The 24,052-nt window shown below is 35.7% G+C and overlaps 1 protein-coding gene across 2 annotated transcripts in view; it reads right to left on the reverse strand.

The window, feature by feature from the left end:
- The window catches only part of LOC136039853 (pentatricopeptide repeat-containing protein 1, mitochondrial-like), a 63,782-nt gene that overhangs the window by 36,043 nt on the left and 3,687 nt on the right, over nt 1-24,052 (reverse strand). For both annotated transcript variants that reach the window (XR_010620568.1, XM_065723787.1), the window contains exons 2-5: nt 21,481-21,792; nt 15,299-15,436; nt 7,490-7,661; nt 4,195-4,343 (exon numbers count right to left, since the gene is read on the reverse strand). Coding sequence is in view for 1 of the 2 variants with exons in the window: in XM_065723787.1 (XP_065579859.1) it covers nt 4,195-4,343; nt 7,490-7,661; nt 15,299-15,436; nt 21,481-21,792 (771 nt within the window). In the remaining variant the exon portion in view is untranslated. The remainder of the gene's footprint in view (nt 1-4,194; nt 4,344-7,489; nt 7,662-15,298; nt 15,437-21,480; nt 21,793-24,052) is intronic.

Raw genomic sequence — 24,052 nt, forward strand, 5'->3', positions numbered from 1 at the left:
ATTAAAATCAATATTCTTAAAAAAGAAGTTTTGATATAAAAAAATACAGCCTATATATATTAAAAGAATCAGATTTGTATGATTATTCCAGCTAAAAAATCAATAAGTTTAAAGACTACCCACAAACGTTACAACCTGGAAAAGTTGCCTCGTTATTGAAAAAGGACAACAAAACAAGAGCTGAGAGCTCATATGGCACTTATGACGAGGCCGAAAGAGCTAAGAGCTCATATAGTATGAGCTCTAGCAAAATTCTAAGAATCAATAGATTGATTTAAAAAGAAAATCAGAGGCTTAATGCCGGTCGGGATTTAAAAAAAAGCTCTGAGTCACGAGGTCCTTCTACATATCAAAATTCATTAAGATACAATCACCCACTCGTAAGTTATAAATACCTCAGTCTTTCTAATTTTTCCTCTCCCTTCAGCCCCCCAGAATGGTCGAATTGGGCGAATTTGTCAAGTCAATTTGTGCGGCTCCCTGACACGCCTACCGATTTTCATTGTCCTAGCACGTCCAAAAGTACCAAACTCGCCAAAGCACTGAACCCCACCCCCTAATTCCCCCAAGAGAGTGGATCCAGTACGGTTACGTCAATCACGTATTTACGACATTCGCATATTCTACCCACCAAGTTTCATCCCAATTTCTCCACTCTAAGCGTGTTTTAAGATTTCCGGTCTCCCCCCTCAAATTCCCCTCACTGTCAACAGATCTGGTCGGGATTTGAAATAAAAGCTCTGAGACATAAGTTCCTTCTAAATATCAAATTTCATTAAGATCTGGTCACCCGTTCTTAAGTTAAAAATACCTCAATTTTTCTAATTTTTCAAAATTAACACCCCCTCAGCTCCCCCAAAAAGAATGGATCCGTTCCAATAATGTCAATCACGTATCTATAACTTGTGCTTATTCTTCCCATCAAGTTTCATTCCAATCTCTCCACCCTAAGCGTTTTCCAAAATTTCCAGTTTCCAATATTTCAGTTTCCCTTCTCCAACCCCCGATGTTCCCGGATCGGATTCGAATTGAAAATGGAGCATCTGAGACATAAGATCCATCTAAATATCAAGTTTCATTAAGATCTGATCACCCATTCGTAAGATAAAGATACCTCAATTTTCACGTTTTCCAAGAATTCCGGTTTCCCCCTCCAGCTCCCCCCAATGTCTCCAGATCTGGTCGGAATTTCAAATAAGAGCTCTAAAGCATAGGATTCTTCTAAATATCAAATTTTATTAAGATCTGATCCCCTTCGTAAGTTACAAATACCTCATTTTTTCTAATTTTTCCGTATTACCCCCCCCCCCCACTCCAAAAAAGAGAGCGGATCCGGTCTGGTCATGTCAGTCACGTATCTTGGACTTGTGCTTATTCTTCCCACCAAGTTTCATCCTGATCTCTCCACTTTAAGCGTTTTACAAGATTTCCGGTCCCCCCCCCCAAAGACACATTATCCGGTCGGGATTTAAAATGGGAGATCTGAGTTACGAGGTCCTCCTAAATATGAAATTTCATCAAGATCCAATAACCCCTTCGTAAGTTAAAAATACTTCCTTTTACTAATTTTTCAGAATTAACCCTCCCCCTCCCCAACTCCCCCAAAGAGAGCGGATCCGTTCCGGTCATGTCAATCACGTATCTAGGACTTGTGGCTATTTTTCCCACCAAGTTTCTTCCCGATCCCTCCACTCTAAGCGTTTTCCAAGATTTTAGGTTCCCCCTCCCCCAACTCCCCACAATGTCACCGGATCCGGTCAGAATTTTAAGATAAGAGCTCTGAGACACGATATATATCCAAACATCAAGTTTCATTAAGATCCGATCACCCTTTCGTAAGTTAAACAGACAGACCGACCGACCGACAGACAGTCAGACAGACCGACCAACAGAATTTGTGCTATATGTCATTTGGTAGATACCAAGTGCCATAAAAATCTATATGGGCAAATGATTTTAATTAAATTGTATTCTGGAATTCAGCATATAAGAGAAATCTGTTATAGAGGTTTCAAGTCCTTATCTACAAAAATGTGAAATTCTAAATATTTTCCGAGAAGGATGGTCATGGACACGTGTTTTTACGTTCGCTTGTAAGTTCTTTCCCCCGGGAACGATAGATCAAACAATCTTAGAATGTTGGATGAAGGTTCAATAGAAATGAAATTGAAAGTTTCACTAGCCTTACTAAGTAAAAACGAATTGTGCCACAGCAAAGGGGCATTTTTCCATTTTGCAGCGCAAAAAGACAAATCCCCCCCCCTGAGTTCCAAAAAGCCATAAAAAATAAGGTAGCTAATCAGCATAAAATTATCGAAAACTGTGGAATTGAGCTTTCCAGTTTCAGAGACAGCAAGATAGGTAATGCATAAAAAAACAAACAATTAATATACACATTATTTTAAAGCTTCATTTGAGTAATCTTATTCATTTGGGTTCTGATAAAATTATGTACAGCGGTGTTTAATTGCACATCAGCCATTATGAAGCGGGACTGATTGATCTCTGCGCCGTTTGGGGGAGGGTGGGGGATGGGGGCGTGATTTGAGTCTCAAAAGCATTCCTTTTTACCTAATTTCCTTCCTCTCAATGAGCTGGGAGAAAGTCGCTTGCAGAGTAAAAAACGCAGCACAAGTCATCATACGTCACACAGATCAGATTATTAAAGAATCATAGGCAGCGCAATAGTGCTGCTTAAGTAAAGAGCGATGTGGACACAATATCTTATTTGTTTAGATCAGGAAACTTCGTATCGAAGGAAATGTCGTAGAAACTTCAAAGAGGGCTCACTCGATTGCAAATTGAAAGGACTAGTGCCCTTAATAGTCAAAAGTGATTGGAGAGGAACTAACCCCCTCCCACGCCCACCATTTTCTCAAACACAGTCAATCAAAATTTTGAGATAGCCATTTAGTTCAACTTAGTCGAAAGATCCGAAAATAATGTCTTTGAGGGTGATAACCCCCCACAGCCCTCAGGGAAGGTTAAGTTGTGCCCTGGGGCATTTAAAGTTTTATAGAAAGGGTGATCATATAAGCTTCGGAGGGGGCTCATTGGATTGCTAGTCAGACGTTTTAATGCCCTTTTTGAGATTCAGTGATCAGAGGATGGATACCCCCCCCCATACACACAAACACCTCGTATTTTCCTGAAATGCATCTGATAGAAATTTTGAGATGGCCATTTGTTGTCATAGAAACTTCGAAAGGAGCTCATTCGACTGGAAATTGAAAGAGCTAGTGCCCTTTTTAATAATAAATCAAAAGTGATTGGAGGGCAACCCCAAACACATTCACTCACAATTTTGAGATAGCCATTTTGTTTAATGTGATTGAAAGGTGCGGAAATTATGTCTTTGAGGACGACAACCCCCCACAGCCCTCAGGGCAAAGATAATAAGTTATGCCCCGGGGGGCATGTAAGGTATATATAGAAAGGGTGATCATAAAAACTCCAGAATGGACTCATTTGATTGGAAATCAGATGTTCTAGCGCTCTATAAAGATCCAGAGCGATCAAGGGTGGATATCCTCCCTCCTCTCCACACCTTGGATTTTCCCAAAACGCATCTAATAGGGATTTTGAGATGATCATTTGTTGTCGTAGAAACTTCGAAAAGAACTCATTCGATTAAAAATTTTGATAAACATGACTATCTGAAAATTTGGGCTGATTTCGGAAGGGTTAAGGGGGAGGGGTTGAGCAAAAAGGCACGGCAGGGGAAGGTTTACCGCCTTCCCCTCCCACTTTTTACCTTGAAAAAGGACACAAGAACTTTTGATTTTTGATCAAACGAGCCAACTGCAAAGTTTTTACGACCCCTTCTCCACAACTTTGATTTGCATAAGATATATGCAATACGAAATAATGCATGAGAGACACATGGATCTTGGCCAGGACAACGCTAGAGCTTATCCTCAGACAATTTATCGCTGAAGATGGCCAAAATATTTAGAAATCGCTGAAGTTTCCTTTTTTTTTCATCCCCGCCTAGAAAAAATCTTTCGTAAGTTCTGCTCATTAAAGATAAAAAATGACAGAAAGGCAAAATCTTAATGAATAAATATTTTATGATTTTTTAAAAACGAAATTCTATCCTCAACTAAATCATTTTTAATCGGTGACAAATGAATATTCGTAATTGTTTGTGTCTGTAACGAGCTTCGGTACCGCAGTTGAACTTAAAAGCCTTACCACCAACACTAGCTTGAATCCTTCTTTTTTATCGGATATAGCAGCTTGAAGCAGAAAATTGAAGGTTTCCGTCGTTGGGTACACCTTGGCCTTTATCATCTCATCAACAATTTGAAAAGCAATATTTATTTCGCCAAGTCGTCCAAACGCTAGAAAGAAAAGAAGAAGATTGACGACCTGACCATTATGTCAAATACTAGTTTACATGAAAAGAATTTTTCTTTTAATATGGTAAAAAAAAAAAACATTTATGTCTTCTCAAAGGAAAAGCCCCCTTACCTTAATAAAAAAAAAACTTTTTCGATAAATATGATCCTTTAATTTTCACACAATTGAAAATTTGTCTAGACAAAAAGACGTGGTGAAGATTTTCTGCAGCTAGAATAAGTTAATCTGACTTCTTTAGGCGTTGATTTGACATTTGCTATTCTCATCGCTGCTTTCCATTGGTGAAAAGTTTCTCTCCCCCTAAGATTAGTCCATAAAACCGTCCAGAAAGAGAGTCAACTTTCTCACAATTAATTCCCCCCCCCCATCGCCTTGTAAAATTTCAACAGTTTAGAAATTGAAAAAGGGACAAGATTCTGATTCACAATTATTTTCAGCCTAAGGATCGTGCTATAGTTATGCGGATCTAGATAAAATAAGATTTTTATTTCAGAAAATTCCTATCAGAGGCCCCGAAGAGCCGAAATCCCATTGCAAAGCAATGACACGAAAAAAAAAGCCCAACAAATAAAAAACTGGCAAACGATGCCACAAACAATAATATCAGAACTGCAAAACCGTTCATTAGTCAAAAATATTAAACTACAGAATGTCAGAAAGCTAAAACGGTAAAAACTGAAAAATGAGCGAAATAAAATATACTTTAAAAAGGGTTTAAAAGAGGACATATAAAAAGAAGGAGGGAATAAAGTAATAAAACGAAAATAAAACTTGAGTATCAACAGTACCGAATAATAATAATAAAAAAAGGAAAACAAACGATTTATTTTACCAGTAATGAAGAAGGCAAAGGTTTTTTCATACTTGAAGGTAAAGCAACAGATGGGGGGAAAGATAGGAACGGATTCAGAAACAGTACGCGGCAGACGGTGTCTGGGTGGAGAGTATCTTCTGAGGAGACGTTTTCCGTGCGAGGATTTGTTATTGCATTTTTATAAAACGGAGGTAAAACGTTTCTCTCCTGTGCTCAAGTGTTTCCAGCATGGCCTTTTTTTTTTTTTTTTTTTTTTTTTTTTTTTTTTTTTTTTTTTTTTTTTTTTTTTTTTTTTTTTTTTTTAGAAAGAACGAGAATGGTGCCTTAGCTACTTTGAAAATTATGCTCAGGGTTCTCTTTTGAATAGATTAAAATGTTTCTGATTCGTCACAGAATATGCCAGGATGACAAACTGGACAAGCGGGCAGACATTACTTTTCTGGGACTTTTTCTAGAGCACAGAAAAACTACGAAATTACAAAACACAGAAATTATGTACACGTAACGGTCAAGATCATTTAATACAAGTCTGTTGATTCCTCGGTATATGCCATGCGTTGAGCTGCATTTTTTATTTGACATTTTATGTTCTCGTACAAATAAAATTATCATTACCAGATGAAACTAGACAAAAAATAGTCTTTCACCATTCAAAGCGTATTTAAAAAATAATTGAGTTACAAATAACTAATGCTATTTCATAAAATCAAACAATTTAATTAAAGTACAATTTATTAATACACTAGTGGCAAAATTCTCTCCTACTTCAGGCAGAAGATAGGTAGATAGCTTCACTTACCTTGGATCACTGACAGACTATCGTAGGCCTGTAACCTTGACAATCAAAATCAGCAAATTCCAAGACATTTTCTCACAGATCCTTCGTCACTATTGGAATCTGCGGAGGATCAGCATGAAAACAAAATCTTCGCTTACAAAGCAGCTATTAGGTCTGTTGTCTTCTAAGTAGTCGAGACTTGACAAAAAAAAAGGCATCTCTTCCTTATGATACAGAAATTTTTGACCACGCAGAAAGGAATTATCATACAGAGTCTTCTGGTTGCCAGGCAAAGTGTTGGTATCTGATACCACAACAAGTGTAAGTAAATACTTCTATTTTAGGTCTTGCAATCTCCTACCGGATTTGAGCTAGTTCACGACTAACTCTGGACCAAAGATAATTTATGGAATTCAACTGTGTTCGAGAGGATTACAGTTTCGTAATGATTTTAAGTTGTAAACTAATTTAATCGACAAAGTGCCCTAGGAGGACAAAAATTAAAAATGTTCTAGAATTCAAATTATTTGAGCTATATTGAGAAGCTAAAGACGAATAAAGATAAATAAAATGGCCTATTAGACAATCATCTATTTACTTTTAATCCAATTGCAACTAGATTCGCCATATTAGAGAACCCACTGCGTTGGTTTCAAGTTCCTATCAGCGAAAATAAGAAATTTTGGTTGTTTTCCCAGAAGAACAATCACGGATGAGTGTTTATCATTACTTTTTACTGAAGTAATTTAATAGAAATATCACTTAAACTAGTCGGTAAAAATGACCAGCCACTAGGTAAGTTGCATTGTCCACTTCCAAACATTTTGGCTAGTGACACCTCTGATCGGTACCAGAACAAAGTCGACGGGAAGTAATTACTCATACTTCTTACTCCCAGCCTGTTATCTCTGTACCATAGCCTATGTTCTGCCTATGTTTTGGAATATAGGTAGAATATTACAAAATTCTTTCTTTTCATTATTTGTTATATTTTTTTGGCCTCCAATTTTGCATTGGGAGGGGGGACTTTCTGCAAGGGAATTTTCCCTGGGAGATATTTTCCGGGGAAATTCCCCACGGGGTGAATTTCGGGGGGGTGGGGAGATTCTCCAGGGGAAATGCACCCAGACCCCAAGCTATTGAATATTTGAAAGATTGTAATCCGCGGGTAATTTAATATTCAAATTGATTTGGACTATCAAAGAGTTGCCTTTTTTTAAAGGAAAATTGTCAATCCAGCCATCCAAGTCATAACTAATTTCCTTATTTTTAAGTTAGACACGGCAATGTAGTATCTTTTTGCCGGATTGATTGCTGAAGCTCAGAAAACCTTTAGTGTCTGGAAGTCGACGGTTATACATTTCGATATGTCTTGATTCAAAACATGCGATACCGTACTCTTTACAGAGTTATGAAATCAGACGGATTGAAGATAAAACCCATTTTTTTCGGTTTTAACTTTCGATCGAAGAAAAGTGAATAGTTCATTGCCCCTTGTTTTGGTAATAATAATAATAATAGTGAAGAAAAAAGACCTTTTATGATAGAGTGATAATTCACAAGGTTCAGTCTGACATTGTCCTCTTTCAATTTCATCTTAAGATATAGTGCTTTACTCAAAGCTTCTTCCTTAAAGGGTGAATTCGCGCAGGCATTAAATAGTATCGTGTAGGTACAATCACTAGCACCAATACCTCTGTCTCTCATCTAAAATAAATAACAAGTAGGCTTTAAAATTTATCCGGAAAATCAAGTTATTAAAAGCACAACGGATTTCTTCAAAGGAAAGAGAGAGAGGAGGAGAGAGAGAGAGACAGGGAGAGAGAGAGGAAGAGAGAGAGAGAGAGAGAGAGAGAGAGAGAGAGAGAGAGAGAGAGAGAGAGAGAGAGTGAGAGAGAGAGAGAAGAGAGGTATATTTATTTCAGTTACAGTTTTTTTTACTGTAAAATTAAAACGGAAAACACATTACCAACATATATCAGTAAGAATTAACTAGGTTTTACGCATTTTAAACGACACGGCTTGTCGTTACTTTTTCCTTTTATTACCACTTCACCCAGAAGCACAAAAAATTTCCAGTTAAAAATGTTTAAAAGCGTCAGTTGACAAATTCTTAAGCAATTTGTTAAGCGTCTGATAAAGCGCAAATGATAGTCCTAGCACTAATGAGGATTTGAGGGGGAGGGGTAAAGATAACTCGTATTCATAGTAATTTTCTTCATTTTAGATTCTGGTGATTTCTTCATAGTCACTTTTATTTGTTTCAAGTTTGACTTATATATTACCATTTTTTGCCCGTTTCATGTTCAATAGCACTTTATTTTCTTTGAAGTACTTTTTTTGAAACATTTATGAAATTTCATTTTTGTTCATCTTTAGCTGAATGCTCTAATTATATTTTAACTTCAGAAATATTTCTAATGCTTGTCCTAAAACAAAACCTAAAAATTAAGAAATTGATGGGGAATTTTGAATATTTGATCCAGATTTTCCATCCATCATAGATTTTGTGCAATAGTATTTTAACTTTGCATCTCGAGAAATCTAGGTATTTTAGAAAAAATAAAAAATAAATATTTTGAATTTTTTATAAAATCATGAAGTTTATACTTTACATAAAAAAATGAAAAAATTAAAATAATCAAGACAGAAAAAAAAAACTGGACAAAAACCAAAATAATGTGCAAAGGTATATGAAGATACGACACTTTTTGTGAACTAAAATCTTAAAGGGTTCTGGTTTAAGGTATATGCGCTTTCTGTCACTTTTTTATGTACATGTTAATGTCTAGATAAAATGTTCTAATATATGTTGCGATATTATCATCAGAGTTGCAACCAACAACCTTAGCAATCGCCCTGCATAATCAAAACTTTTTTTTTTGTAAAATAGGTAACAAATTACATATGCCCAACAGTGCTTAATATATCAGTCCGCCAACTCTGTCTCTAAGCCACATTGGTTAAAAGTGCCTATGCTACGTTTTCAACCGCCTTTCCAAAGCAGACTATATACTCCGTTCTTTTGGTACTCAGTAACCGACCCTTTTGTTCAGAATCGAAGGGGTTTCAGTTTCTAAAAAAAAAGTTTATGTAAGGTTTTTTGAGACGGTGGTAGTTCAAGAGCTCTCGGTTTGTTGATTAAAAATCTAAGCCTAATATTCCAATATACAACTACAAATAATAATAATAAAAAACACACACTACAAACCCACGCATGTTCATCAAAGTGTATTCGAGGTTGGAGAGAGGAGACATGCTCATGAGCACTTCTTAGTCCAATAGAACAGAATAAAAGTCCCTGCATCACTTAAATATTCTGAGAGGTAATCGGTAAACAAAATACTTGAAAGTAATTATTGAATAATCAATTATCAATTTATCACTTCATCAAGCCAGCAGTACTGAGCTGATTATGACCAACATTATTACGTTGACTATGACAGTAAAGTTTGAAAATGAGTTATGTTTAGGAATGGAAACATAAATAAATTTTACTTGGATACGGGCTTATGTTTCAAATAGATTGTTAAAAATTTAAATGCTGCATTTTCAAGTATTTAGATGAATCTTTCTTTTCCAACAGATCGGGGCGAAGATGTCGAGAAAATACGACCTGGTGAAGGTTTCCCAGAATTGACGATGAATTCTGACATAAGATTGCAAAGCTGTTACAATAAAGGGTGAGGGTGCAAGCGACCCCTAAAAATATCCAGCCAACAAATTTAAATTTCCCGTTAATGAGGTCTTTTGGCATTTTCCATATCCTCCACCCCTATGAACGGGGTATTTTTTTTCTTCAAAATATTTACAAGATATTAGCTAACATTTATCACTGTTTTAGACGAGATAAATTTATTAATTACGAGAATTGTTCAGATTAGAGTTATGATTTTACTGTAATATATTTTCTTACATTTTACAACTAAAATTCCCCTTTTATCTTTTATACCATTCATAAGGATTATAATAAGTTAGGAGTTATTCATATATAAAACTATCACCATACTAAATTAAAAAAATATTTAACAGTTTCATGTTTGCTTTCTATAGGTTTCTTTGCTTCACAGGTTTCTTTGGGACAAACGAAAAAATATTGCTTGCACTTTATTTCCACGTTATACTGTATTTAAATTTATACTGAAAAAAATTACGCCATAACTAGGGCGCAAATAACGTACCCCATGCGCAAAACAGCAAGTTGCGCCATTTTCAACTTCGAAGCGTAATTTGACCGATTAACAGAGAAAAGATACAAAGATATAGCATTAAAAGAAAATATCCGAGAATAGACCACTGCTTACATAGGCTTTTCATACAACGTTTTGTTGATTTAAATTTTTCGCTTTTGTACCACAAGCGTTACGTTCATATTAACAAAGACGGTTGATAATTTATAAACCCGAACTTTTATTTTATTTACAAGTGTGGATATAGTTTTGTTCGCATATTAATCAAAACAAAACTTTTCAATGAGTCTTTAAAAATACAGATAAAGCAGTTTTTTGAAAATCGATAAAGCAAGCAGTATCATCAATCGGTCTTTTGTTGTACTATATTGAGTCTCAGCAAAGTGCAAGAAAACTCTGATTTAACTTTTGAGGTTTTAGGATAACCTCTAACTTTTTAGGGGTTATCAAAAATTAAAAAAAAACTGTTTAACAATGCGCTTTTTTCGATTTCCAACCCCCTCCACTTGGTCTCTCACAGCAAACCGCCCATCCCAAAGCTTTGGGCCTCTATGTACCTAGACATTTTGTTTTTGGTAGCAGAGCTAGATGGCGTAGTGTTATTTTTCTTAAGAGATCGACTTGATTTTACAGTCTTATCATTTTCCCTTTTTTCTTAAGGAAAAACAGAAGCTAGTCATCAAGAGACACGGAGCGGGGTTAATAAAATATATTTGTAACAATAAATACACATTCATTTGAAAATTCTGGAGAAGGAAAATTTATTCTAAATTATATTACGAGTTTATTAGGGTATTACTATACTTGACAGCTTTAGGAAAGCTCAGCATCCTTTTTTTTTGTTAGTTTCCATATTTTTTTAAATTAAGAGTCTAAAGTTTTACCTATCCGAAAGATATAACAAATACGTTATCAGAGGCAACGCTATAACGTTGCCTATAGTAAAGTCATACAGCTCCAATGCTTTATTATTTATTTTTTTCCCCTAAGGAACTTCATATGGAAGGAGGTTGTCGTATAAACTTCAAAGGGGGCTCAATCGATTGGAAATAGAGAATTCTAATACCTTTTTTAAGAGGCAAAAGTGATCTGAGGTCACCCCCAACGTCCTTTTTCCCCTTAACACATCCGATAAAAATTTTAAGGTAGTCATTTTGTTGAAAATAGTTCAAAGATCATATAACAAAACTCTGGGGTCAACAGAACCCCCCAGGGCCCGGGAGCAGGCGTTGTAAGTTATAGCATGGGGGCAAATATGTTTCTTATATAAGGGATGCTTGTATAAACTTCAGAGAGGGCTCATTTGATTGGATATTCAAAGTTTCAGAGTCAAAAGAGATCGGAGGGCAACTAGCCCCTCATGCCTTTTTTTTCCCCAAATGCATCAGATAAAAATTGTAAGATAGCCATTTTGTTAAGAATAGTTCAAAAGTCAGATAACAAAACTCCGATGTTGACACAACCACCTAGAGCCCAGGGAGAGGCGTTGTAACTTATGCCCGAGGGTATATAAAGGTCTTATCAAGGGGCGCTCGTGTAAACTTAAGAGAGGGCTCATTTGGTTGGAAATTGAAATTTCTAGTTCAATTTTTAAGTCAAAAGTAATCGGAGGGCAGCTACCCTCCCCCAAGCTCTTTTCCCCCCAAATGTATCAGATAAAGTTTTGAGATGACTATTTTGCTTAAAAGAGTTCAAGAGTCAGATAACAAAATTTCCTGTGTCGACATTGAGGGTATATATGTTTCATATGGTAGGGATGCTCGTTTAAACTTCAAAGAGGGCTCATTATTTGGAAAGTGAAGTTCTAATTCACTTTTAAAGATTCAAAAGAGATCAGAGGGTAACTAATCCGCCCCTCCACGCCGCTTTACCCAAAATGCATCAGCTAAAAATTTTAAGATAGCTATTTTGTTAGAAATAGTTAAAAGGTTAGATAACAAAAGCACTGGAGTCGACACAACCCCCCAGGGCCTGGGGACAGGCGTTGTGAGTTATGCCCTAGGGGCATATATCGTTCTTATGGAAGGGATGGTCGCATATACTTCAATGAGGGCTCATTTTTTTAGAAAGTGAAAGTTCTTGCTCACTTTTTACAAGTCAAAGAGATCGGAGGGCTATTAGCCCCCTCCCCACGCCCTGTTTTCCCAAAATGTATCAGATAAAATTTAGAGATAGCTATTTTGTTAAAATAATTAAAAGGTCAGATAACATAACTCTGGTGTCAACACAATTCCCAGGGCCCGGGGCAGTCGTTGTAAGTCATGCCCTAGGGGCATATATGGCTCTTATGGAAGGGATGCTTATAAAAACTTCAGAGAGGGCTCATCTGATTGGAGATTGAAAGTTCTAGTTCGCTTTTTAAGAGTCAAAAAAGATCTAAGGGCTACTAGCCCCACGCCCATCCAAACTTTGAGACAGCCATTCGTTAAGAAATAGTTCAAACATTAGATAACAAAAATCCCGGTGCCGACACAGCCCCCCCCCCCCTCCAGGCCCCGGGGGCAGGCGTTGGAAGTTATGCCCTGGGTGCAAATATGGTTCTTATGAATGGGATGCTTGTATAAAATTCAGAGAGGGCTCATTTGATCCGAAATTAAAAGATCTAGTGCACTTTTTAAGTCAAAAGTGGTCGGAAGGCAATAAGACTGCTCCCACGTCCTTTTCTTCCCAAATGAGTCAGATGAAATTTTTGAGAAAGCCATTTTTTTAAAATAGTTCTAAGATCAGATAACAAAAAATCCAGTGTCGAAACAACCCCCCACGGCCCGGGGCAGGCGTTGTAAGTGATGCCCTTGGGGCAAATACGGTTCTTACGGAAGGGATGCGCGTATAAACTTCAGAGAGGGCTCACTTCATTGGAAATTAGTTCACTTCCGCTTAGACTTAGTTCTAGTTCATTTTTTCAGAGTCAAAAGAGATCGGAGGGCGATTAGCCCCTCTTCACTCCACACTTTTTCCCCACACCCATCCGATAAAAATTTTAAGAAATTTATAATTTTGATTATAAACTTTGGAGGAGGTTCATACGACCGGAAATTGAAATTTATTATGCTTTTTTTAGGAATCGAAAGTGATCGAAAAGTAACAAGCCCCCCCCCCCCTGTGCCTTTTTTCACCAAATGCATCTTATCAACATTTTGAAATAGCTATTTTGTTCAAAATAGTTCGAAATTCAAATTAATATAAGTCAGGGGTTGAGACATCCTCCATAGCCCCCGGGGCAAGGATTGTAACTTATGTATGTTGCTTATTATTAGAATATGAGCTTTTTAAGGAAGGGGTGGTCGTATTAACTTTGGATGGGGCTCAGTTGATCGGAAGTTGAAACATTTACTTCTTTTTTAAGAGTCAAAAATGATCAATAGGCAACTAGATCACGCCCCAATTTTTCAAAGAACATCCGGTCAAAATTTAGAGATTGCCATTTTGTTCAAAAAAGTTCAAAAGCCAAATAACTATGCTTCTGGGGGGGGGGGGGGGTTGAACCCGTCACTCCCAACCCCGGGGAAATGGCTCTGAGTAACGGAACTTGCTTTTTTTACTTTGTTATTTTTTTTTACTTTGTTATTGTTACTTTGATACTAGTTTTGATACTTTGATGAACATTTGATGTAAAAAAAAGTTTGATTTTGAAATAAGGAATTTTTAAAAACTTGAAACTTTGCAATCAAAACGAACAAAAATTAATTAAAAAAAACTTTCCAAAAAATAACTTTTTACAAGAAAAAACTAAAAACGAGGTTTTTCAACTAAAAACGACCAGAAATTACTATTAAGGAGTAAATAAAACCCAGAACGAACAGGTATTAAATAAACAATCATAGAAAAAAAACATACAACAAGTAAATAATATAAATGAATAAATGAATTAAAGCGAGTAATGCTCAAATCAAGCTAAAAACGAAAAACTTTTTGTTATTGAAGCATAAATAAAACCCAAAAAGAATAAAAATTAAATAAACAGTCAATGCAAACACACCTACAATATATACTAATGTAAATGAATAAATAAATCTTAAAACGAGTGAAACTTAAATTGAATTTGCAAATCAAGCTTGATACGAACAAACATCACTACAATATAGGAGGCCCTTTTACTTAAAGCCTTCTCTTAGTATAAAGTCTAAAACCTACTGCAGCAATGGCGCTTTACTGAAAACGAATTATATTACAAATGTTTTCTTTTGAACTTAGTATTGAAAATAAGCATGAAATTACAGGAAATTTTGAACTGATGAGCTTTCAGCAATTAATACCATTATACATCAAATACTTGGTTTATTTTATTACTTCTTTCTAAGATTGTTCAAGCCGAATATAATTTCACAACTAACAAGAGCTTGGATACTGCCCCCTTCCTTAACTGTAAAAATCTAAATTCTACTGAGTCATTGGCGCTTCACTGAAAACGAATTATATTACAAATATTTTCTTTTCCAGTTCTTCGGAACTGAAAATGAAAATAAAATTGCTGTGAAATAAAATCTTCAACTGATGGATCTCCCATCAAATAATATTATTATATATACAGCATTCAATTTGATTTTGTTTATACTCTCCAAGACTGTTCAAGACACATGTAGTTTTCAGCAAAGCGCCTATGACACAGTAGGCTTTAAGCTTTTACAGTAAGATAAGGAGGCGATACCTAAATTCTTGTTTGAAGTGAATTTTGTTCGTTTCAAGCTTGATTTGCATATTCAATATAAGTTTCACCCGTTTTAAATTTTGTTTATTTATTTACATTAGTATCTATTGTATGTTTGTTTGCATTGATAGTTTATTTCTGTTCATTTTTGGTTTCATTTATACTTCAATAGCAAAATATTTCTTTCCGTTTTAAGCTTAATTTGCATATTCAATTTAAGCATTACCTGCGTTAAGATTTATTTATTATATTTTTTTTTGCTATGATTATTTATTTAATTTCTGTTCGTTTTAAATTACATTTATTCTTTAATAGTAATTTCTGGTAATTTTGAGTTTGAATTTTAACAGGTATTTGTATCTGCTGATCTTAAGTTTAAAATCGCCTTTACTTTTCTTTGAAAACTTCTTTTTCGGAGATTTTTTAAAATTATTATTATACAACAGTAAACATAAAATCAGAGAAAATTATACAAGCAGAATAAAATAATGAATGTTTATACGTGCCTTTCTGAAAATCTCAAAAACTTTTTCAAAATATCCAGCTTTGGCACAAGATGACATCATTTCATTGTAAATGTACTTATCTGGCTTTTGTTTATCAACTGGCATCTGCTTCTCAAAGACTATCAATGCTTCCTTCAGCTAAAATATGAAAAAAACCTTTCATTTTTGGCTGGACAAATTGTGACCTAAAAACTAATTGGACATTCGACAAGTCTGGAGAGGGAAAATGAAACAAAAGTTTTCACGATAATTTTTGCAAAAATGAGATAAAAAGACTGCACTCAAATTGTATTTACAAGGTAATTATTAGTTGAAATATTAATTAATTTAATCAATTACCAGACAATGGTTTTAACCAGTATAACAAAATCTACTCTTCTCACTAAAAAGTATTATAAAGTGACAGTAAAGAATTCTAGTCAAAAGAAGTCCAAAATGCTATTGTGTGAAAATTCAGAGATATTAAATTGATTTAGAATTATAAAAAAAAAACTATACGCATATTGAGCCTCGAGTTTCAGAGGCAGTAATGCCGTACGGTAGCGTGTTTGTTTTTTAAGTTACAGGTAGTCCTACAAAACGGCTAATATAGAAATTTATTTTAACCAAAAAGATTGGCCCACAGCATACATGCATCCGTGATCTTTCTTCTAGCAAGAAAAATGCAAAATTCATTATTTTTGCTGATAGGAGTTTTGTAAAACTTCAAGTAAAGCATATATAAAACTTTACCTCAATTAACAACCCCCCTCTGGAATTGCTTGCTAGTGTGGGCTAGCCGCACATATTGTCACGGTAACGTGAAATATGAACAGTCTAGACCCAAAAACACTTGGCATTTTCATTAAAGCCTCTCAGAAATAACCAAATGTCTCTTTTTTTTCTCACAGGGGCGTCTAATACAGCAACAGAAACGAAGCGTTTTCATTAAAACCACTCAAAAATAGCAATTAATAGGGCTTAAATTTATCTCTAGGAACAATCCTACCCGTCTGGAATTGCTTGCTAGTCCTCACGTTCCTTTAATTCATGGTTCTTTTTGCATATATTTTATATCTTATAAGCTTTTTCCATGTTTTGTTTTTTCGTTCGTTATGCTTTAACTGCTCTCTGGAATTTAATAATGCTTGTAAATTTGTTTTATCATTAAAATTTGTAGGCACAAAAGTCTGTGTCCACATGCTATGTAACGTAACCTGTCTAGGTCGTTTTAGAGCACTACTGTAATATAGCAAGCGGATGTGTTCAATAGACCAAAAGTCAGTAGCTTTGCTGTTAGCGACTAGGTAATGATGGTTAGGAGACATGCGAGCAATTTAAGCGTTCTAGAAGACAGGCAGGGAATTCCCTTGTGCGTGCAATAGGTCATCATGTAAAATGTATTAGCCAAATAAAAATATTAGAAACACCTTCATGGTCCAGATGTGTAAGGCAGAGTTCCATTGATTAGAATCCCTTTCAAATCCCAATGCAGACAATAAACTTGGAAATATAGAGGTTCCATAAGAAAAACATTGTGAAAGAAAATGAAATCACTAAAAGTATTATGTAATATTCCACGTGTACATCGTCATTATGTAATAGCCACGTGTGCACTGCCATTACGTCATTCCCACTAAATCTAGCAAGTCAAGTAAGATTACCTCACCCCCAATACATCTATCAAGTCATGAAAAATTGCATCATACCCCACATGTGTACTGCTATTACGTAATACCCACGTGTGTGCCTCCCTCAGTTACAACCAGAACTTCCCCACTTGACTAACAGACTCTATCATGTCCTATTACATAACAACCAAAACCTATTACGTAACGTCCAAAGAAATCATTCCCTATGACGTAACATGCACCTGCATCTTTTGGAAAAAAATTCCATCTTGGAGAAGTTTGAAAAAAGTGACCAGATCCGGATTCAAAGGGGGTACTGGGCCATACAAACTGGAACCCCTTCACTACTCTCCAGGGGTAACACAGCACCCCAGAAAAGGGAGAGAGCGTTCTAAATTGTGCCCCAAGGGCATATAAGGTTTTTATGGAAGGAATGGTCGTATAAACTTCAGAGGGGGCTCATTCGATTGTAAATCGGAAGTTCTAATGCCCCTTTTAAGAGTCAAAAGTGATCGGAGGGCAACTAGTCCCTCCCCAAGGCCCTTTTTCCCCAAATGTATCAAAAATGTTTTTTTGAGATAGCCATTTGGCTCAAAATACTTTCGACATCCAACAACAAATATTCCTACTTTTTATGAATCCTCAAAAATGACCAGAGGGGATCTACCTCCCCCCATACCCTCTTTTCCCCAAATACATCCGATCAAAATTTTGAGATAGCCATTTTGTTTGAGAAAGTTCGACGATCAGACAACAAAAACATTGGAGTCAAGATGATCCCACCAGAGCCCAGGGGAATGGTTGTAACTTATGCCCCATTGGCATCTATGGTTTTTGTGGAAGAAGTGGTCGTTTAAGCTTCAGAGGGGACTTAAATGATTAGAAACTGAAAGTTCTAGTTCTCTTTTTAAGAGTAAAACGTAATCTGATGGCAAACAGCCTCCCCCCACCAACCCTAAGGCTATAAGCCTCCACTATTTTATTATTTTTTCCCTAGAGTTACTTCATATGGAAGGACCGGTTGTAGAAACTTCTGAGGGGGGCTCATTCGAATGGAAATCAGAAGTTATAATGACCTTTTTGAGAATCAGAAGTGATCGGAGGGCAACTTCCCCCTCCCCCTACACCCACACTGTCTTTTCCACAAATATATTCAATCAAAACTTTCAGAAAGCTATTTTATTCAAAATTGGTTAAAGATTAAATAAGAAAAACTCCGAGGGTTGAAACAGCCCTCTAGAGCGCGGAGATAAGTGTTATAATTTATGGCACGCAGGAATAAGGTTTTTATGTAAGGGATGGTTGTACAAACTTCAGAGGTGGCTCATATGATCAGAAATTGAAAGTTCTAGTTACCTTTTAGGAGTCAAAGGTAAAGAGAGGACATCTTACCCCCCCCCCAGTCTCACATACCCTCTTTTTCCCAAATGTATTCAATGAAAATTTTTTAGATAGCCATTTTGTTTGAAATAACCCATCAATCAGATGACAAAAACTTAGGGGACACCAAAAACTTCACCAGATCCCGGGAGAAGGGTTGTAATTTATGCCCAGGAGGCATATAAGGTTTTTTATGGAAGAGGTAAACTTCGAAGGGGACTCAAATGACTAGAAATTAAGTGCTAATTCCCTTTTTTTAAAGCCAAAAGTGATCTGGTGACAATTAACTCCCCCCACCAAGTCTCTTTTCCCCAAATGCGTCCAATCAAATTTTTGATATATTCATTTTGTCCAAAATAGACCCAATATCATATAATTAAAACTCCGAGGTTTACAGAGCCCCAAAGAACCCTGTGGCAAGTATTGTAAATTATGCCCCGGGGGCATATAATGTTTTTATGGAAGGAATGGTCTAATAAACGTCGGAGGGGCCCATTCTATTAGAAATTGAAAGTTCTTGTTCTCTTTTTAAGAGTTGAAAGTGAACTGAGGACAGCTAGCCCCCCTGCCCTCTTTATCCAGAATCCATCAGCTCTATGGCGCTTTTGATGTTATGTGGAGCCCACGGATATTGAGTGGAGGTGTGAAGTGGAGACCATGGATAAAATTGTCAAGGATATGGAAGATGCAGCTAGAAGGCATAGTAGTAAAATATTGTACTGACATGTTAATAAATTGCAAGGGATTAGACAATCTGGACTTGTCCCAGTTAAAAATAGGAACAGGCCACAATAAGTGATAAGGAAAGAGTTCAAGAGAGATGGGCAGAGCATTTTGAGAATGTGCTAAACCAAGATAAAGTTGCAGGAAAAGATATAGAGGAAAATGAAAATATTTGTGATACCTTTGACGTGAAGGAAGATTTGTTTTGTGATGAAGAATTAGCAACAGTACTAAAAAAAAAAATCAAAAATAATAGGGCTTCAAGTGCTGATAGTGTGGTAAATGAGTTTCTTAAATATGGTGGCTTTGAGGTAAGAAATAAGTTATTGAAGATTTAATTTTTGAAAATTGGGAAGTACCTAACGATTTTAGGAAAACCTTAAGTGAGTGTGATAATTAGTTCAGTCTCTGTAGGTAGCAAATTACTTAGAAATATGATACTTTTTAGGCTGAGATATACTGTAGACAAAGTTTTAAGAGAGGAAGAGTGGGGTTTTAGAAAAGGTTGAGGATGTGTCAACCAAATTTTAACTCTTACGTTAATAGTTGAGAAGTACCCGAGTTGTCAAGCACCTTTGATCCTCAGCTTTGGCGTTCGATTCTCTTGATAAAAGAGCTTTAGCAAAGGTCTTATCCCAGACATATACATTAAAGTGAATAGTATTATGTACAAGAATAACACTACTGCAGTTAAGGTAGGAAATGTGGTTAGCAACTGGTTTTGTATTAAATCAGGAGTTAAGCAGGGTTGTGTTCTCTCCCCCTTCATATGGATCAATTTGATGGACTTTGTCTTAAGGAGCACGGGGGAAGCAATGGGACACCACAGAATCAAATGGGGAGGAAAAACTCTCCTAGATTTAGATTATGCTGATGATTTAAGCATCCTAGATGGAAGCGTGAGCAAAAAGAATGAACTTCTGGAGGTTTAGCAAGTTCAGGTTGCTAGAATAGGTTTGAAAATTAATGTTAATTAGACTAAGTCTCTAATGCTAGGAATAAGTGGAGATGATAAGGTGAGTGGGTAATGAAAAGATTGATCAGGTGGGCAGCTTCACTTACCTTGGTAGTATTATTAGTAAAGATGGTGGGAGCAGTGAAGATGTAAAGATGTGCATAAAAGTAGAATAGCCCAGGCTCGAGGTGTTTTTTTTTTTAAAGTTCAAACAAGTTTGGAAGAATAGGAAGATAAGTCTGCCAACCAAGATTAGAATATTTGAAGCTACAGTGATGAAAGTGGTCAAATATGGCTCTGAAGCATGGGCGCTCCAAAAAGTAGATGAAGATTTGCTAGATGTTTTCCGGCAAAATTGCCTATGGATTGTTCTGGGTACCCAGCTGACTGATTGCATTTCAAACAGTAGGCTGTACAAAAAATGTGGTTCAATCCTGCTTTCTAGGGCTATAATGAAAGAAAAGTTGAGATAGCTAGGACACATTGTGCAGATGAAGGATGAAAAATTACCAAAGATTGTCCTTTTTGGCCAACTGTTTAAGGCTAAATAGAAAGCAGATTGTCCTTGTCTGGGCTGGGAGGATGTCAAAAAAGAAAAGTTTTAAAGGAAATGGGAACTTCCTGGGAGGGTTTAAGAAGGAAGGCTTGGAATAGATTGGGATGAAGGAGGAGCGTGCATAGTTGTTTTGGCCTCAAGCGGCTTGTTGCTGTGTTGAGTTGTTAGTAGTAGTAGTAAGTAGTAGTCTTGAAGGTGTAGTTATTTGAGCTTTTGACTATTTTGAACAAAATAACTACCTTGTAACTTTGATGAGATGCCTTGGGAGGTTAAACAGGCACAAGAGGGAAGGGGTATGGTTGCCCAACAATTGCATTAAAATTTTAAAACTTCACTAGAGCCTTTGATTCCAATCAAATGAGCCCTTCCAAAGTTTCTACAACCACTCCTTCCATACAAAGTGGCCAGATAAAAAAAAAAAAATTACAAATTGCAAGGAGTACCCTTTGTATAGGCAGTGCTATCTCTGATGAAAGGGCCATTTGCTTTCAAATTCTATTCTATGAAAGTTCTTAAGCCAAACTGGCCAGACATGACAATAAACAATCAAGAGAGATAAAACTCTACAAAAAGAAAACTTCAAACGAGACGACGGCCAGTAGAAAACGGCCGTCGTCTCGTTTGAAGTTATCTTTTTCTAGATTTTTATCTCTGTTGATTGTTTAAATTCTATTCTTCCCCAACTTCTCAACACTTTTACAACTTTCTAGACCTGGTACCACCACCCAGTTTTCCAAGGGTTTTACTGTTCTCTTCAAGTATTTTCTATTCTATACTGCACCCCTCCCTAAAAATACTAATGTATAAATACCTAAATCCCCATCCATTGTAAACAGATTGGATCTGAAGAATTAGTAGCATGCGTTTAAGTTTTTAGATAGTATTTATTATAATTGATATGCATGAACAAATTTCTTTGTATACTACTTCAAAGTAAGAATATAATTAGGAAACATACCTTCCCTGCATTAAGAAGATCACGAATTTCCAATAAAAATTGTCCTTGGGTTTTTTGTTCAAGTGGAATAAAATTTTCTTCATATTCATTCAGTTTCTGTTCACTCTCTGAATCAGGCCTAGTATCAATTTCGTAAAATTTTGAAGGTGCAAGAGAACCAAATGTGTCAGCATCATTGATGTCATCACTAAGGATGTCTCTAAAACTATGGCCAGATAAAGTCTTAGCTGTAGAATTCTCAGAAGCTAGAGCTCTGAAGGTCCCATAAATAATATCTACCTTTTGCTTTCCATCCAATCTGATATAATGTATCTGAAAAAAAAAATTTACCATACTAACCTTCAATTTAGGGTTTATTCAGAGTCTTATATTTGGGGTGGAAGAAGGGTCTGTTCCCTTAGATTATTTGTCTCCCTCTCCCTACATTTGAAAAAATACCTTTTTTGAGATACTTTCATTGAACATGGTTTGTTGTTGTATTTTCATATGATGCTTTTTACTTTGGTTATAGTTGGCATTATGAGCTAACTGTTGATGAGAACTAAGCATAAAAAAACAATGTCAAATCCACAAAATTATGTAACTTATGTATGTAACCAACTACAGGAGCTGGCAACATATGGATAGCAGGCTGCATATGTTTTTTGTTGTTGCTAAAATGCAGCTCTTGAGCAATTCTTTGTCATTCTGATTAGGCATGATCTTCAATCAAGACAGACTGAAAACAAAACTTAAAAAAAAATCAAAACCTTTTCTTTACAAACCTGTCAAAACAAATAATTGAAAATTGGAGGTGCTCTACACACTTTATATTCACATTTCCTCCCTAATGTATTTCAAAATTTTGTTATTCTTTATTTCCAAGAAAATCTGGTGTCTGCTCTGTGACCAGTAGACATAATACTAAACATGTTTGAAAAATGAAGTTGGACGGCCAGGTTTGGCATTTCTACTTCATGAGTAAGAAATTTTATTTACTAGTAATGTTATTGATTGCTAACTATTTAGTGTTGGGTTGAAACTAAATGGTTTTGTTTAACATTCGTTTTTGATTTTTCTTTTACAAAGGGTTGTAATTTTCCCCCATTTTTAACTAGTTCTAGATCAGATTAGGCTGAGAACAGTTAAACTGCTGATAATTTACCAGTATTATAAGATCAGAAAGTTAGCACTACACAGTTAACACATGTTAATGTAAAAGATTTTAAACTCCAATAGCAGCTCTCCATTAGATATTACAGTTGTAAAAAGTTATTTGGCTCTTTGAGCTAAAAAGAGTGCTCATCACTGGCCTAAGGCTACATTTGGCTATGTTAGGGGTTAAATTAGCGCAGGTTGAGATGAATTCTGACTAAATGAATTTTTCATATTTGAAAGGACAAGTGAATGCAAAATACAATGGTATGCCTCTTTTTTCCAGGGCTATCTGATTTCTGGCAAATACCTACTAAATGCTAGTTCTAACTTTAGCAGCTACTGTTGTCACAGTTGTTTCCCAGTGACATACCTCTAATGGGCCAGATACAATTATGCATGAAAGAGAGACTTTAGAATACACACATTGAGACATATAGGATATACACAAAAGTATGTTTTTTTTATTTATGTTGTGAGCCAAATGAGCACTGAACATAAAAGATAAAAGGAAATTCACACAATCAGCTATTTGTTTTTCTATATAGCCTAGGACTCTAACTGGGGTTTACTAGGAGTGGGAAGGAGGAGCTGAGATATAATTGAAAAGGCAACAACTTTGAAAGAATGTTTAATGGAGAAGGAAAATATGATGGCATGTTTCTTTAATAAATTTTGATTTTCTCAATTCATTTGCTTACAAAAGTAGTAACAATAGATTCCTTATTTTATGCTCCTTTTCAGCAAAACAGTTGTTACTCTGGCAATGTATCCAATCCCCCTGATGATCCCATATACAGCCATAACAATATATTTCTCTATCAATTCAATCTAGTCACAGACTGTTTGTTAAAATGTGTATGGTATTCCCACAGTTTATAATATACATTCTTCTGTGACTCATTTCATTATTTACCAAGATATTTTTGAAATGATTTGAAACATGGATAGCAATGGCAGAAAACATGATCATGGGATTAACAGAAACATTCTACAAAGAATTTCAATGTTTTTGTGTTTTTTTTTTGATTTTATTTATCCTAAAGCTATACCTGAGACAATCAGGGGGAAGGGAGGTACAATTTCAGAAAAGCAACCATGATGTTGGAAAGGCATAAAAAAGGGATGTAACAGTACTATTTCATTTTTTTTTTAAGATTTTCCCTTCAGAGGCATAGTACTTCAAGACTTTTACCTTAAAATGTATTAAATGGATCATCTAGTATATGGGTCTTAGAGCAAGTAATTGGTAAAATTCCAGATAAGGGGCTTTTTAATACCCTATCTTAGGAAACAGTTGATTATTTCAGAAATGAATAGCCAAAATTACGTCTAGTAAAGATATTTTCCAAGTCTCACCTCTACTCCTTCCATATTTACAGGCCTTGGAAAATTGCACAGAATTGAACTGTAAAAATTATGCTTTTCTTAATTTTAG

The sequence above is a fragment of the Artemia franciscana genome, chromosome 20, assembly GCF_032884065.1.
Source record: "Artemia franciscana chromosome 20, ASM3288406v1, whole genome shotgun sequence".
NCBI classification, from domain to species: Eukaryota; Metazoa; Arthropoda; class Branchiopoda; order Anostraca; family Artemiidae; genus Artemia; species Artemia franciscana.